Consider the following 14,697-nt stretch of genomic DNA (forward strand, 5'->3'; position numbering starts at 1 on the left):
ATTGGACTATGAACATTGAAGAACTGCAAGCTTTTATAGCTGCATTGAACATCTGAGGTGCTGTAGGAGCGAAGACCCTAGATCTATACACATTGTGGTCAGAGAGGTGGGGAAATAATTCTGTGAAGTCAACAATGGCTCATGACAGCTTCAGAGAGGTAATGCGTTATCTCAGATTTGACATTAGATCACAAGATCAGAATGACTGAAACACAACAAGTTTGCTTTGGTATCAGAAATCTGGTATAAGTTCACTGCAAATGCACAATGTCACTACATACTGGGTACATATATAACAATGAGCAGCTTTTTTGTTCAAAGTGCTGTTGCAGATTCACATAGTTCATGGGCAATAATGGGCAAAAGTGCTGGACAGCAGTAGATAAAAACTACAAATATATTGTGAATGCTTTCCCTTATCTAGGAAAGGATGACATTAGGCCAAGTGATGAGCATATTAGCGATTTTGTTGTGAAAAAATTGATGCAATCTTACCTCAATAAAGGATGAAATATCACATGTGACAAGTTTTTCACCTCTTGGTCCTCTCTAAACTCCTGAAAGCAAATGCAACAAGTCTATTGGGCACCATAACTCAACCTCACAGGAAAATTCCAGTCTATATCAAGAAGGCAAAAAAAAGTGTTAAGCAGCACAGCATTGCAGAAAAAGAATGATGCCACTATGACACTTTACCAGGGAAAGAGCAATAAGAAAGTCATGATTCCCAACACTACTCATCCTTACGTGAAATTGAAAGTAGTTCAGAAAAGTAGCCAGACATAGTTACATTTTATAACAGCTCTACATATGGAGTGGATGTGATCTACCAAACAGCTCACAAATACCCTGTCAAAGCACCATTGAGACCTTGGCCTTTTCATACATTTTACAGCTGCTGCATTTGGCTGGGATATATGCCTGTGTATCGTACAACGTTCTAAATGAGAAAAAGTTGAAACACAGAGACTTCATACTGCAGCTGGGGTAGGAACCTGCTGAGAAGCAAGCAACCAGGGAGACTAGTACCTCAATCACGCCCGAAGACATTCCTGAGAGACAAGAAAAGCGAACACACTGCCTTGTAAAGTCTACCTGTAAAGGAAACAAATTTTTTGTAAAGTTTGATATGTGCAAGTAAACTATCTGCAACAAATGTACATCAAAGGCTATTAGTTGTGCTCATTATGTGATGTTAGCCAGTAAAGGCGTCCAGCAAATGTGTGAGTTTTTTAAAATAATAAATGATAATTTCTGAAAAATTGTTTTATTTTTGTTGATTTCATAATAAAATTTCCAGCACTTCAAAGGACAGATTCACTAGTAGTAACAATAACCCACTGACACAGGAAATAAAAGAGAATGACACAAAGGTCATTAGTGATCCAAGTGTGGTTCTAGGTATGTCCAAATATCTGCAGTTCTAGTGCTAACATTTCTTTGTAACCAATGACTCAGAGTGTATTTCCTATTAAGGATAAATGTTCCCTAGTAGCACCATCTTTAACAGTCTTGAGAAGCAGACCTCTTCTAATTACAAATCAATTTCACTCCTTAAAGTATTTTGAAAAACACCTGAGAAATTGGTTTATGATAGACAACTGACTCATTTCACCACACAAAACTTGTTAGCTGCCTCTCAGTTTGGTTTTCTAAAGGTTTCTCCACAGAAAAATCAATGCAAGACCTCACAGATAAAGTGCTAGCAGAGTTAAAAAAAACAATAATTATTTGTTAATATACTCTGTGATTTTGCCAATTGTGTATATTATAAAATTCTCCTTGACCAAATAAAGTGTTATGGCATTACTGGCACACCTTTCTCAATGGTGGAGTCTTACCTTCAAAGCAGAAAACAGAGGGTCTCACTAACAAACTTATCAGAGGCTTGAAATTAACTTCAGAATGGGGTACATGCATTTGAGTTGACGTAAGAATCAGAATTGGGCCCACTCTTGTTCTTAACCCAATTAAATGATCTTCCAAAGACTCTGAAGGATGGTTCACAAACTTTTGTGTGTGCTGATGACCAACAACAACGACCTGTCCGCACCAGAAGTAATTATTAATGGCCATATGCTAAGTGAAACACACTGTGTAAAATTCCTTGACATCTAGGCTAAAATTACAACACATAGATAAACTAGTCGAGAAACTTGGCATCTTTTTGCCTTTACAAACATCTCTCAATGTGTTGACATACACTCAGTTGTTGGCTTATTTGGCATATCTGCACTCCTTGTTGTGTTGTTATATTATCTGCTGGGGCAGTAAATGTAAAATAAAGTGTTTATTTAGCTGAAGTGAGCACTACAAATACACTGTAAAGAAAATGACCATATATCTTATGGACATTTTTCTAAGGATCTTTCCAGTACTTTTATTCATCAATGGTTTTTATTTTTGACAATAAATATCAATTTCAACTTAACTGTGATTTACAGAATCATTTTAAGACATAAAAATAATTTTCATGTAGCTGTTGCCTCCCTGCACAGGACTTAAAGTGGAGTTATGTACTACAGTGCAAAGGTAGTCGACCATCTCCCACCTAAAATACAGCAGAAATTGGGAATCCACCAAGATCAAAAGAGAGTTAGAAGCATACCTCAACAGGTTCTCTCTGTACAATTTGTCTGAATGCTTACACTCAGTTACTGAAAAGTTATGTTAGCTATGCAGCACTGTTGTCAGGCTGTGTTACAAGTAGTTACACAGAGTATTTACATATGCACGTACCAGTTTTCTCTGGCAAAGACCGATAAAATTAAGTAAATATAAATAAAATAGAAAGAAACTTCCACATGGGAAAAATATATTAAAAACAAAAGATTCCAAGACTTACCAAGCGGGAAAGTGCCGGTAGATAGGCACAATAAATAAAACACACAAACACACACACAGAATTTCGAGCTTTTGCAACCGGCGGCTGCTTCGTCAGCAAAGAGGGAAGGAAAAGGAAAGATGAAAGGATGTGGGTTTTAAGGGAGAGGGTAAGGAGTCATTCCAATCCCGGGAGTGGAAAGACTTCCATCCATACATACATATACAGACACAAGCAGACATATTTAAAAAGCTATCAATAGGAGATTAATGGTAACTGAGGAGGCAGCAGCTTTATTTAAAAAGGGTGGCACCATTCTTTCTAATTTACTTTGTTATATTTAACTGGCATAAGCATGAACAGCCATGAGCAATATGGTGCTAATTTATTGTTATTGCAATTACAGATCAGGTTTCTATGCCTTCCTTGTCTTCAGTTAACCTACACCATGAATCATTAGATAGTCTTGAGAGTTCTGCTTCATGGGATCTACTGAACACAATGAAGGTAACAATATTACGAAAATAATAGTTGCTACTCATCATGTAGCAGAGGTGCTGAGTAAACAGATAGGCACAACAAAAGGATTGTAGGAAAGTGAGCTTTTATTGTTACATTCCATCCTGGATTTTCCATTGGTTGAACACAATGAATGAATGAATGAATGAAATTCCATCAATAGATAAGGAGTAGTTGGTCACCAGTACACCCTTAAGCTACTTTTAAACTGTACTTTAGATACTAATCAAGTTTTTATCATTGCTGAGAAGATAATGAAAATGTGAGTTCCTGAATAATGGACATCTTGCTGGACCAAAATGGAAACCGTTTCTAAAGATCACCTTCATTCACAGTATTGATTCTGTGAAATTAGCTGTTGATTCAAAAGAGTGATGAAGTACTTATGACAAATTTTATTAAGGCATAAATATGCTGAGAAGTACTATAAGCAGACCTAGTTCTTCGTATGGTCTTCTGCAGGATGTTCTTGAATTCGCAACACTAAATATTCAAATTACTGCACCTTGGTTTGTTGCCACAAAATATGCTACCACAAGAAAAATGGAGTGGAAGATAGTGAAGTATGTCAGTTATCTTCTTTTTCTTCCATCTCAATAAAAATGTAGCAACATTTTCCCAGCAAACTATGATTTATTTAGGCATTTCAGCAAATTTGAATTCCAAATGATCATAGTATTTTAAGATTTAGAGAAAATAGATACAAAGCTTGGCAGAAAATATAGAATGGATCAATGACTTCACACATCAATGCTACAGTTTCCATTACCACTCATCAGGACAGTGAGAAATTTAAAACTGAAAGAGGAGACATCCTAAAGGAAGTTTTCAGATCCATAAATTGGGAAAAAGAAGAAAAAATGTATGTTAATACAACATACCTGAAACATCTATATTTTCTCCCTAATTCAGATAACCTTATATGATGAATTTAATAGAGCAAGCAAATGTAACAGTAATAAGAATAGTAAAATGGCATATGACCCTAATATAAAAAAGAAAGCAGTAAAAATTAACTGTCAAAGAATCAGCTGACTTCTTGAATTTAGAACAGCTGAGGGTGATGATTGGACAGAAGGCAAAATAAACAAATGAAAGCATAAGTATACCTGGAGCACATTTAGTAAACTAAATACAATTTTCAAATGTAAGTTGGTTTCCACATTTCAGAAAACCATTAAAATCACAAGGAGATAGTATGGATGGCCAATAATTACTTTCAGGAAGCAGGACGTAGTCTGGACAGAAACTAAATCTAGCTTTCAGAACTCCACTTGTACTCAACAACAGGTTGATGCCTCTCAACCAAATGTCTCAGTGACTCAGTGACATTCCACCTGCTCATCAGGTACATCTCAAAACCTGACTCCTCCTCTCTCTTCATGCTAGTAACACCCTGTAAAACCCACCTCCTATTAGCTCTCCATTGCCAAACCCATCTCCACTGACCTCTGCACTTGTTACCTGTAGTGGCTAATAACATTTGCTCCAAAAGAAGGATGCTCTGCCTTCACTGACCAACACCTCACACAAAACTGTCTATAGTCTCCCTTCCCACATCCTAGATGTTTATCATTTCCTTCCTCATTTCTACAGTTCCAGTTCCATTGCCAGCAGATTCTCATTTATCAATGTGGGCACCTGCACAACACGCCTCACGCCTCGTGCCCAGTGGTTTGCAGCCGTAGGACACCAATTTCCCAAGTCCTCATAATACCTAGAGATTTATCATGCTTCATAATCCTTTCAGAAAACTACATTCAGAAACTGCCATGGATGCTGTAGGGGAACATACACTGCCAGATATATGGGACCCAGCTACTGACTATTGCAGGACAACACCCCTGCTGATACTATTACCCACGACGAGGCACTGCTTCCAGGACCACTGCTTCTACTTTCCAATGACCTGGCGTATTCACGAGCCTGCAGGAAGTTTCTGCAGTTCATCCCACTGCCATAGGACAACAGATGGACATCACTCACTGACCTCATTCCAGAGTTCTCTGCAGTGACACAGAAATGAAGACCTTTCTGCAAAAGACAGCACCACCCATCCTGTGTCAGCCGCAGTCCTAGAGCCTTCACTGTAACTATGTCACCACCATCATTGCTGTGGCTGGCCTGTGATCCAAGGACTGCTGCCTGACTGCAGAGGTCCTCGACAACCAACACTCTGCCATTGCTTCTATGTGACTGCTTGCTATATTTATTGCACCTGGCACAGGAGCTGCTACCCCCCCCCCCCCCCCCCCCTCCCTGGGCAATGCTTCCCAGTTTTTGGTCCACAGTTACATTCTGAGCAGTGGACAATGGAGAAGGGGCCGCTAGCTACCTCGAGTCTAGCGCGAGAACTTAAAATGCCGGAAATGTTGAAAAATGCATTCGTTAGTGATGGGATAGCATTGTAATGAGAGGATAGGACTTTTCTGGGACCAACAAAAATGAACTAGAAAGTGGGAAAATGTAAAATGCAGCAACATAAAAATGAGGTTTTACTGCAGTATGGGTGTAAATTACATCTTGTACAGCACTTCCTTATGCTTCATTGGCACCTCCTTTTCCCAGACTAAGTCCCTCATACTCTGGCCAAATGGATATATAGATATCAAAAATTGAGACTGACAGAAGTGCAAAGTGCCAAAACTTGAATAGCCATAAAAGAAACACAAAGTTGTAGAAGATACACAACTATAATACAGATACACTCCTGGAAATGGAAAAAAGAACACATTGACACCGGTGTGTCAGACCCACCATACTTGCTCCGGACACTGCGAGAGGGCTGTACAAGCAATGATCACACGCACGGCACAGCGGACACACCAGGAACCGCGGTGTTGGCCGTCGAATGGCGCTAGCTGCGCAGCATTAGTGCACCGCCGCCGTCAGTGTCAGCCAGTTTGCCGTGGCATACGGAGCTCCATCGCAGTCTTTAACACTGGTAGGATGCCGCGACAGCGTGGACGTGAACCGTATGTGCAGTTGACGGACTTCGAGCGAGGGCGTATAGTGGGCATGCGGGAGGCCGGGTGGACGTACCGCCGAATTGCTCAACAAGTGGGGCGTGAGGTCTCCACAGTACATCGATGTTGTCGCCAATGGTCGGCGGAAGGTGCACGTGCCCGTCGACCTGGGACCGGACCGCAGCGACGCACGGGGTATCGGCGAGGACCATTCGCAACCGTCTCCATGAAGCTGGGCTACGGTCCCGCACACCGTTAGGCCGTCTTCCGCTCATGCCCCAACATCGTGCAGCTCACGCCCCAACATCGTGCAGCTCGCCTCCAGTGGTGTCGCGACAGGCGTGAATGGAGGGACGAATGGAGACGTGTCGTCTTCAGCGATGAGAGTCGCTTCTGCCTTGGTGCCAACGATGGTCGTATGCGTGTTTGGCGCCGTGCAGGTGAGCGCCACAATCAGGACTGCATACGACCGAGGCACACAGGGCCAACACCCGGCATCATGGTGTGGGGAGCGATTTCCTACACTGGCCGTACACCTCTGGTGATCGTCGAGGGGACACTGAATAGTGCACGGTACATTCAAACCGTCATCGAACGCATCGTTCTACCATTCCTAGACCGGCAAGCGAACTTGTTGTTCCAACAGGACAATGCACGTCCGCATGTATCCCGTGCTACCCAACGTACTCTAGAAGGTGTAAGTCAACTACCCTGGCCAGCAAGATCTCTGGATCTGTCCCCCCATTGAGCATGTTTGGGACTGGATGAAGCATCGTCTGACGCAGTCTGCACGTCCAACACGAACGCTGGTCCAACTGAGGCGCCAGGTGGAAATGGCATGGCAAGTCGTTCCACAGGACTACATACAGCATCTCTACGATCGTCTCCACGGGAGAATAGCAGCCTGCATTGCTGCGAAAGGTGGATATACACTGTACTAGTGCCGACATTGTCCATGCTCTGTTGCCTGTGTCTATGTGCCTGTGGTTCTGTCAGTGTGATCATGTGATTTATCTGACGCCCGGAATGTGTCAATAAAGTTTCCCCTTCCTGGGACAATGAATTCACGGTGTTCTTATTTCAATTTCCAGGAGTGTATGTGCCAGTTATAGCAACATTAAAGAAACATTAGAGAAAAGAGCAGTAGCTGTATGACTTATAGACTCAGAGTTGTAGCCTACCACAAATGTTATACAATTTGTAGGAGCTAGTGGTAAAAAACGCTAATGACAAATTTGAGAAGAGTGTCAGTTCTGTTCCAGACCATGGCTAACTTAGGCTGTACTACATGGATCCATGAGCATTTAACACTGTCTGAATCGGACATGGCCTGGAGTAGAACTGCTGCACCTATTCAACAAAATAAGCAGTGTAAATAAAATTGAAAGAAACTTCCACATGGGAAAAATATATTAAAAACAAAGATTCCAAGACTTTCCAAGCGGGAAAGCGTCGGTAGATAGGCACAATGAATAAAACACACACACAGAATTTCGAGCTTTCGCAACCGGCGGTTGCTTCGTCAGGAAAGAGGGAAGGAAAGAGAAGGTTGAAAGGATGTGGGTTTTAAGGGAGAGGATAAGGAGTCATTCCAATCCCAGGAGCGGAAAGACTTACCTTAGGGGGAAAAAAGGATAGGTATATACTCGCGCACACACACATACACGCATATCCATCCATACATACATGGTATGTATGGATGGATATGCGTGTATGGTATGTATGGATGGATATGCGTGTATGTGCGTGTGCACGAGTATATACCTATCCTTTTTTCCCCCTAAGGTAAGTCTTTCCGCTGCCGGGATTGGAATGACTCCTTACCCTCTCCCTTAAAACCCACATCCTTTCATCTTTCCTTTTCCTTCCCTCTTTGCTGACGAAGCAGCCGCCGGTTGCAAAAGCTCGAAATTCTGTGTGTGTGTTTGTGTGTTTTATTCATTGTGCCTATCTACCGGCACTTTCCCGCTTGGTAAGTCTTGGAATCTTTGTTTTTAAAATAAGCATTGTGTGGTATTAAAAATGTCTGAAGTCAAGTCACAAAGCTTTGTTAATGATTCTCTTGGCTATTTTAAAGATACAAAGAAACATGGAAATTAGACTTGTCCCCTTTTACCTCTCAGGTACAGATATATAGTGTGCAATTAATAACAGTTTCAATTTGTCTTATAAATCTATTTAAACTACCACTAAAACTATTTTGCGACTGACATTTGAGTGAGTCTAGTGCTGAGGACCAGCTGCCAGCCAATCTCAGTTCCTTCTCTAGTGCCACATGCTCACTGTGTTAACCCACTTTGTACATATGTGCAGTGCCTAGTAAAGCACAGCTGGCTGCATGCTAGCAACACTGACCCCCGCCCAGACCATACTGAACTCTATCAATCACAAAGTAATTTTAATTGGACTGTTATTTGCAATGTCAATAATTTTCTTGATTATTTTATGATACAAAGAAACATATGTAAAGGGAAGGCCACTACTTTCAAAAGGGAAGACATTTCACAAAAACAGTAATATCAAACAAGTACTCAGTGCAGTGATGATAGGACTGACCAACCTGTACAGCGTAGTAAGTTGACATTAATGCAATACAAAAACCAAAATGACAAATAAAGAACATAGGTCATAGTCGGCATAATATACTTACTGGTCTTACTGGGGAACATCTCTCAATCAACTCAAAAACACGGCGCACTGACCCATTGAATTGCCCAAGTTCTATCAGCTTTTCTATTCCACAAATGGTTTCATTCAAATGGCACGAAATAAGGCCTGTGTGATTACTTGAAGAACACTGCTCTGTAAAAATAAACTTTATATCCCAAGTCTGAATGTGATGAATAAAGGTGGTAAAAAAATAAAAATGACACACACACACACACACACACACACACACACACACACAAAGTGCATAAAATGCAATTCTCAACCAGTGACAGGTTATGTAAGAAACAAATGCATGATAACAACAAAAATAATAAACATATGGTATTATTACATAGTATCAAGAAGCCTTTTTTTTCTGGAATAAGTTTAATGATAAATTCATTGTTTCCAGCAAAGTAAACGAGAAAAAATATAACTACAAGCACTCAGAAGTGTTCCTTTACTGTTTCACCTTCAAAAACACACACCCATGCCTGCAGGAATGGAACTACAGATACCACATATCACATAATATATATGGTTTAACTGATGATACAAACCAACATGATTTATTCATCACTAGTTTCTTAATTTCACTCATCATAAACAATTCTTTTTCAAGGGCCTGCAACTATGTCAATAATGATTCTGCTAATAAAACACTTAACCAGTTTCATTTCTTCACACATCTTCAGAATCAATGGAAATAAATTCCTGAAACACATCATTCTATGCATGAAAAACGTAATTGATGTGTGTTCTATTATTTATATTATGATTATTAAGCATTAGTTTATCAACATACATTACAGATATTCCACAAGACACTGTAAAGTGTATTTATTGCATACTATTCTTAGTTGGTGCACTTTACTTTAGGGAATGAACAAGGGGAAAATTACCATCAGTATGCCCAAATACACTAATATGTACCTTAACCTCTATTATCTTATTATTGTGTTCGTACGTAAACTGTATTATATTGGCTGCAGAACTTTTTTATAAACGTTAATGAAGACTGATCATATAAACTCACACAACAGTATTTCATTAGAAAATCTCTCTCTCTTCCCATGACTTCTTGTTAACATCCTCAAGTATTTTTTAATTCTTTATTTTCAAATGGCATTTGCAATCCTATTAGTTACATCTCTGAGTTAGTATGGCTCTTCCTTCAGACTGATTTCTACAGATTCGAAGTATTAAAGCACCACACAAAAGTTAAGGGGTTTTGTAAGAACATGTTGCACTAATGTCTTGCATGAGCTGTGGGAAACCAAGTGTCAATGTTCACTTACTACATGTTCAAAATAGCACATGGTAGCAAGAGAGCATGGGATTCCTCCATTCCCTCCTTTCCTATACAATACTGTGTGCATGAGTGTTATCATTTGTGTAGTTAGAGATTAGGAAACAACAATTTAAAAGAAGGATACTAATTAAAATACTGTAAATTGTTGCTTAAATTGCCCCAAAATGCATAAAAACACTGTAAATGTGAAATGTGAAATACAGTAGTAAAAACATTGTAGATCATCTAAGCTAACAGTTCAAAAGTGTAACAAATGTTCCACTCATAAATTACAGAAGCTGTACCAATGGCCATAATAATTGTATAGGGTGATCCCTAGTCGTCGTCGTCCCCCCCCCCCCCGTCCCCCCTCCTTTTTGTCAATGTATTTAGGAAATTTGTCTTTATCATGGAAAAAATTGGTATTAAAATAGAACCCTCAGCTGGGGAAAATATTTGAGAGTTGGTGTTGCTCAAGTGTGTTTCTCGAGTAAGCAGTCGGGGCACCAGTGGTGAAAAGGAGAGTGTTCTGAATGCTGTGCACGCTGTGTGATAAAAGCAATACCATTACAGATAGTGAACACAGTCTGCAGTAGACATTTGCTGCAAGCAGTCCGTGACTGAAGCTGCAAGAGGTGTAAACTGTTGTAAGCCGAATGTGTAACCATAGCTGGTGACAGCAAGCCTCTGATTCCATATTAGGAAAAACTTCTTAATTCTAAACAGAACTACAGTAATATTCCATTTCCATTTTAAGGAATTGAACTTTCATGTGGAGTTTATGAAAGACCAGAGAGACTAGTAGGTTTACTGCCTCATAAGTTTCAATATTTGTAAGTTTGTGTGTGTCACCTACAATAAAATTATATGCCACCTACAATAAAACAATATGTGGCAAATGGAGCAGTAGACCTTCAACTTGGGAATGGATGACCAAATCTATCACTGACTAAACTGGATGATGCTCTTCATAACAGTAAAAGTAATGAACAGAATTTTAGTAAACTTTTCAAACCTGAATAGTGCTAGGTGCTGAGAGTAAAATAACAGCTGTATGAGGTTTTACTTTCTGAATGTTTTGATCTGAATAACTTATTTAATACAGAGACTTTTTATTGGAACTTGCATTTAAATTATTTCATTGAAGTATTTTCTTATTACCACATACCATCATTACGAAAGGATTTTCAGCTGGTGAAAGCAGAGATGTCCAACTGTAATGAAGATCACAGCTAACTCTTTTTAGACTGTTTTTGTTTACCTAGATGAGGTACCTGCTGGTTATTGTTGTGTAGATGAATTAAAGACAGTTTTTAGCCTTTACAACATATTTTCATCCAGTTAAACAAAATGTAATGTCCAGAAGTTATGCTATGCATCTGCATTTCTCTACCACCCCACACGGGGACCCCAATGCAGATTCTGTCATTGCCTAGAAATTTTGCACTCAAATTGAAATCATCTACACACGCCCCTTACAACAGATTTTTTGGAGATTCCACTTCACACAGGTGCAAAGCACTAACCACAGACAGTCTACATGACTGTGTCTACTGGCTTGTCACTAATCCCATTAACCTGCATTTAACATGAGGGCAACAGTCACTGCAAAATATTCCATTGTCTTTTAGCAGTTCCTATATGTTCCTGTACGCGACGAAATTGTCACTGAACTGTCATTGTGCCAATTACTCTGACAGATTATTCATACTAAGGTGGCCAAAAGTCGTGACCCCCATTGTTGATCATTTCAAAGATGCTAACCAACAAGCTAACAGTCTGTATGGCCTCCTCTATCCTAGTATTACAGCATTTAATCTTAATTGCAACACAAGCATTTGTCGCTATTGTTCCTCCATCACACTATGTTAAAAGTTATTTAGTGTACAAGTAACACACTTACGCTCCCAACAGATGTTTAGTGTGGTTTAGTTCAGGATCTGAGCTAACCACTCAAATTTCACAATTTCTTCAAATCTAGGTGGTAATCTGAGTTCAACATAGGAACAACACCCTGAGACTACCACACATCTTAAGAATTTCATTATCATCTTAACACTATGCCAAATATCATTTAGGAAATCAAAAGACACCACCTCATTCATTGTAACTTGTCGCTCCATACAACATCTCCATGTTCCACAGTAAAATAAAATATTGCTTGGTACCTTGAGAGATGTAACTCCTGTATTTTCTATAACGGAGCACCTGAACTTTGGTCCCCAACAATCTTCTCCTGCACTGAGCTCATTCTGACAGAAATCACGCACATAACGCATCATGCTTAAATTTGTATTCCATCAGTTAAATAATGTTACACAGAGCTGGTACAATGGCTTTTTGCCACATAGTGTACACTTGACAACACAAAGTGGTGGCAGCTGAAATATGAATTGTCCACCATGTTAAACAGGAGCCAATCACGTTACAGTATCTACATTATTGCCCAGAAAAGTAAACTTTGTTAGTGTAATTGTGGGAGTTGAGACTTACTCGCACTCAGCACAAACCATCTAAAAACACGAGAAAATTCACCACATGTCATTCATTGGACTCCAGACATGGAAAACGCACTTGAATTCGTGAGGTATTGCCAAGGGAAGAACAAGAGTAAGAAATATCTGAATATTGCAGCAATTAATACAGTGGCTTCATAGTTCAGTGGCATACTCACCAGACATTAAGCAAATGCACAACACAATTATTTGGACTGAATTGCACTTTTGGCAACATTTTTCGTTTACACATTACTGAAGATAAATTTCTTTGACAAGATCGCTAACAATAGCCCTTACTCTCAATATCCAGCTTTGGTATTCAGTTATCATCTTCAGATCTTGACAGACTGGTTGCTGTATATGTTCTAAAATAGCAGTAAAAGTATGCTCTGTCATGAATTGGCATGTATGTAACAAATTGGAAGACTGATGCATCGGCATGTCAAAATTAAAACTACAGTAGAACTTCAATTTTACATTCTCTGATTTTACAATTTTTATGTTTCTACACTATAAATTTGTAGCCCCTGTGAAAAACCCACAAGATCAGAGCTAAAAATTCCCCAATTTTATGTTTCATCCTAGTAGGGTTTACCTCAATTCTAAGTTCTTACTCGACATCTCACTTGACTTCATCCCATTTTCTTCTTACTGACATCTGATGTGACTGAATGAGTTACAAATGGCACAAAAGACAGATGGTTCACCACACAGGTGGCGGCAGAGTTAAGGGAATATTTTAGGCCGTTGTGGAGATGGAAGACATAAGAGAAGAAGTGCTGACATAATCAATGATCAGTGTTGCCAACGCAACTTGCAATGTTTAGCTTCACCACCCAATTATGATAAAACTGCTGCTATGTTGCAGCGGTACTGGAAAAACAACCATGAAGTGTTCCGGACCGAGCCAACACACGACGAAGGGGCCCAGGCACACCCTTTTCTTGCGCCAATTATAACTCTACCTCATCTTTTTGCATGGACTTCCAATGTACAGTATTCAGCAATAATGTCAATCATCAACCTTTTAAATTGGAGCACTGAGTCTTGAAGAATATGTTCAATCATAATTGAGGAAACAACGCCCATTTCCGTCTAGTTAGCTCATATTGGCTGACAACATGTTAAGTCACACAATAGCTAGTGCAGTCACCACACCACATTAAAACACATAAAATGAGTTCACCTACTGGATGTGTGGAGAGGAAGAGTGGCTATTCAGTGACAGAGGTGCAGGTTGGGTGAAAGAATTTTGTGAAATGCTGAAAATATACTTTTTGTGCAGTTGATGTACCATGAAAGAGATGTCTCACAGATATAGAACAAGGGTTTTGTGATAGCACATTTTAAAGACTTTCATGTCCAAAATCTGACATGATACAACTACAGCAACCACATACACTACTCATGTATATACTTTGCACTGCACACACCATACACTTCAGATCATAAAGATTGGCAGCAGTGATAAGAGGGCACGAAGCAAAACTGTACCATCTGAGCTTTCTTTCAAATTTAAATTTTACACAGTCTACAGAAATTCACTGAGGTGACTTCTAATAAGTTTGTAACGTCAACTGGGCAAGTAAACTCATTTTTTCACGTCTCTATTCCTCTCATAAAGCCTAAAATAACACTTTAAGGGTGGTGAGCCTATGAACTGCGAGTTTGCGAGTTGTAAGAAATGCATTGAACAATAGCAGCAATGGTGACAAAGTATGTCATTAAGCAATGTTTAATTCAACATACTCATCAATTTTTGCTTTTTCTGAATGAGCACAAAGGATCTCTCAAAAATGCTTGTTTGGAACATAAAGTTTGTGATTGTAGGATGCTGGAAAACAGCTCAATTATCTTGTATCCAGATACCAAATTCAATTTTTTAATTAGTTTATACTTGGTGTTACAAATCTGTGATTTTTTAAGAACCGATGAAATTTATTAGCACAA

General features: G+C 39.5%; 1 protein-coding gene across 2 annotated transcripts in view; it reads right to left on the minus strand.

Annotated features, from left to right (window-relative positions):
* The window catches only part of LOC126334970 (tuberin), a 315,576-nt gene that overhangs the window by 230,828 nt on the left and 70,051 nt on the right, over positions 1-14,697 (minus strand). For both annotated transcript variants that reach the window (XM_049997757.1, XM_049997758.1), the window contains exon 8: positions 8,960-9,111. In XM_049997757.1, the coding sequence (XP_049853714.1) occupies positions 8,960-9,111 (152 nt within the window). The remainder of the gene's footprint in view (positions 1-8,959; positions 9,112-14,697) is intronic.

The sequence above is a fragment of the Schistocerca gregaria genome, chromosome 2, assembly GCF_023897955.1.
Source record: "Schistocerca gregaria isolate iqSchGreg1 chromosome 2, iqSchGreg1.2, whole genome shotgun sequence".
NCBI lineage: Eukaryota > Metazoa > Arthropoda > Insecta > Orthoptera > Acrididae > Schistocerca > Schistocerca gregaria.